Below are 3,269 nucleotides of genomic sequence, written 5' to 3' on the forward strand. Positions count from 1 at the left end.
GTGACAATATGTATTTAAATTTGTATAATAATTGTCTATATCTGACTAACTTGTATGAATTTAACAATTCAATATTTTATGTTATTGAATAATTCTGTATTTGTCATATAAGTTTATTGTTCTCGAATTTATGTGTTTTTAAGATAAACTTACTTAGATAATTAATTATGTTGGGTGTACTACATATGATAATTCAGAGGATGATTGGGAACTTAGTGAACTTTCGATTCTGAATCTAATGTGAAGTAAATGATAACATGGTTAATAATTATGTATATGAGTAAAGATTTTTTATTTATTTATAAAGGTACATAGTTGTCTCACAATAGTGTATGCTTATTTAAATCAGTATGTCTACTGCTGCGAAAACTATTATCGCTGAGCTTAACAAGGGAGATAAGCTAAATGGCGATAATTATGAGATCTGGAGCATGAAAATTCAGTATGCCCCGGAAGAGAAAAAGGCTCTTAATGTGTCTATAATGCCTCCTGAAAGTGGCGACACACCTCAACATGATAGAGATCTTGAGGCATATCAAGCTTGGAAAAAGAAAAATTCTCTTGCTCGCATAATGTTGTTGAGCAGTATGGATGATGATATCATGAGAGAATTTCGCCAGTATGACAATGCTAAGGACATGTGGTCTGCCTTGAAAGAAAAATTTGGTCACACTTCTGTTGCTAAGATGAGGGCACTTACTATTAAGTTTGACACTTATAAGAAACGTCCTGATCATACCATGCGTAAACATCTCCGCCATATGTCAAATATGGTAAATGAACTAAAAGATGTCGGTCATGTGTTGACCGAAGAGCAACAAGTCCAAACTGTGATTCGATCCTTACCATAAAGTTGGGAAAATATGAAGATGCACTTGACCCATAACATTAGCATCAAAACTATGGAAGATGCTAAGCATCATTTGGAACTCGAGGAAGAGCGCCTCGGAGTGGACAAAGCTACTACAAGTGCATATGTGGCAAGTTCTGATCCAAATTCTGGAAAAGGCAAAAAATGCAAGTTTTGTGGATTTTTCTGAAAGAAGGGGAAGGGACAAGCCTGGAAGAAGCCCAAGACTAATCAACAAGGGAATAATGATGTTTCAGTTCCCAAACTAAAGAAGAAACTAAATATGGCAAAGTTGAAATGCCACAACTGTAAGTAACAAGGGACATTTTGCTCGTGATTGTCCTAGGCCTAAAAAGGTACATAACTTATTTCGAATTTACATAGTGATGTAAATGTTTCTTGTTCTATTTATCTAACTGAATCACATCCTGTGTGGATTGTAGACTCAGGAGCCACCGACCATGTAGCAACAGAAAGAGATGCTTTCGTGGAATTTTGGCGAATTCCAAAAGGAGCAAAATGGATTTATATAGGAAATAACTCCAAAGCGGAGGTTAAAGGGATTAGTACCTGCAAACTTGATATGCGTGGTGGCCGAGCTCTATTTCTACATGAAGTACTATTTGCTCCATCAATTCGTCGAAATTTGGTTTCAGTTACTGTGTTGATTAGTTTAGGATTTTATTTAGTCTTTCATGAACATGGTCTTGATTTGTATTTGTCCAAGACAAAATATGGAACTGGTTATTTAAGTAATGGTTTTATTGTAATGGATATTGTTCCTAGTCTTAATAATAATAATACTAGTTTTTTCTTATTTACGCCAACTTTTATATGTGAAAATGATGTAAATATATGGCATGTTAGGCTTGGCCATATTGGTCAGTAAAGAATGAATCGCTTAGCCAAAGAAGGTCTTCTTGGATCTATAAATAAAGTAGATTTGCCTACTTGCGAGTATTGCCTAACTGGAAAATCTGCAAGAAAACCATTTGGAAAAGGTACTAGAGCCGAAACTCCATTGCAGTTAATTTATTCTGACATTTGTGATCCAATGAATGTAAGGGCAAGGCACGATGCTATTTATTTTACCACATTTATCGATGATTTTACTCGATATGGTTATGTCTATTTAATTTCTCATAAATCTGAAGCTTTGGGTTGCTTCGTCAAGTTTATGAACTTGGTTGAGAATCAACTAGATAGAAAAATCAAACCTTTAAGAACCGATCGAGGAAGAGAATACTTGTCTGATGAGTTCAAACAATTGTGTGATGCTTCGTCAAGTTTATGAACATGGTTGAGAATCAACTAGATAGAAAAATCAAACCTTTAAGAACCGACCGAGGAAGAGAATACTTGTCTGATGAGTTCAAATTATTGTATGATGAAAAGGGAATTCAAAGGCAATTAACTATTCCCTACACTCCATAACAAAATGGTGTTGCGGAACAACGAAATAGAACCTTGTTAGAATGATTAGGTCAATGATGGCACAAGCAAAATTGCCTATCACCTATTGGGGCGATGCTTTGCTCACTGCTGCATTTGTACTTAATCATGTCCCTTCTAAGTCAGTTACATCCACGCCATATGAGTTATGGACTAATCGAAAACCCGATTTGAGCATTTTAAAGCCTTGTGGTTGTGCTGCTTTTATTCATAATCCTTTTTCTTCATATGGAAAATTAGGTCCAAGGGGAAGAAAATGTATCTTTATACGATACTCTGAACAATCGAAGGGTTATGTGTTCATAGGTGAATAAGATAGCGGCAAGGTGACTGAACTTGAATTACGTGATGTTACATTTTTAGAGAATGACTTTCCTAAGCAGGGTGATATAGGTCATGACTTGTCTCTTTATGAAACTACAGACCAGATAGCTTCCGTGGTAAACACTCAAATAATTTTGGATGAGAGTCACTCTAATGATAATGAATATGTTCCAATTACTACTAATACACCATCAGAATTGACTTTGATATTGCTGGTCTCAGTGGGAGTAACTTACTAATTGATAGATCAATTTATCAATCTCAACCTCGACGAACGAGTCGTCAACATATTCCCCATCGTCGATTTGAGATCGAAGGGGAAGCATCTATAGTTACTCCACAAGACGAAGAAGAGCATTTTAACCACAATAGGTTATATGTACATTTCATAGGTGAATTTTACTATTTCAATTACAAAAATAAGAGTTGCTCAAACAATATCAAGTTATGAAAATTCAATTTTAACTATAAAAAGTAGATTTTTCCAAAATAACAAAAAATATATTAATTATATATAAATTGAAATATTAATAAACTTTAAATATGAAAAAGTCAATTTTAATAGATCATTTGTATGCACACTTGTAGCCTCAAAACTTGTCAATTTATTTTTTATTTATCAACTCATATTTTATTTTATTGC

General features: G+C 34.2%; 1 protein-coding gene across 1 annotated transcript; it reads left to right on the plus strand.

The window, feature by feature from the left end:
- Positions 1-350: 350 nt before the first annotated feature.
- Positions 351-851, plus strand: LOC142181082 (uncharacterized). Its single transcript, XM_075253216.1, has one exon. It carries the CDS (start codon positions 351-353, stop codon positions 849-851), a length of 501 nt encoding a protein of 166 aa, XP_075109317.1.
- Positions 852-3,269: the final 2,418 nt, after the last annotated feature.

Source organism: Nicotiana tabacum, chromosome 5 (genome assembly GCF_000715075.1).
Source record: "Nicotiana tabacum cultivar K326 chromosome 5, ASM71507v2, whole genome shotgun sequence".
In the NCBI taxonomy this organism is placed as follows: Eukaryota; Viridiplantae; Streptophyta; class Magnoliopsida; order Solanales; family Solanaceae; genus Nicotiana; species Nicotiana tabacum.

Bases quoted from the DNA above. Each gene is read 5' to 3' on its own strand.
- LOC142181082 (XM_075253216.1), top strand. From the start codon at position 351: ATGTCTACTGCTGCGAAAACTATTATCGCTGAGCTTAACAAGGGAGAT.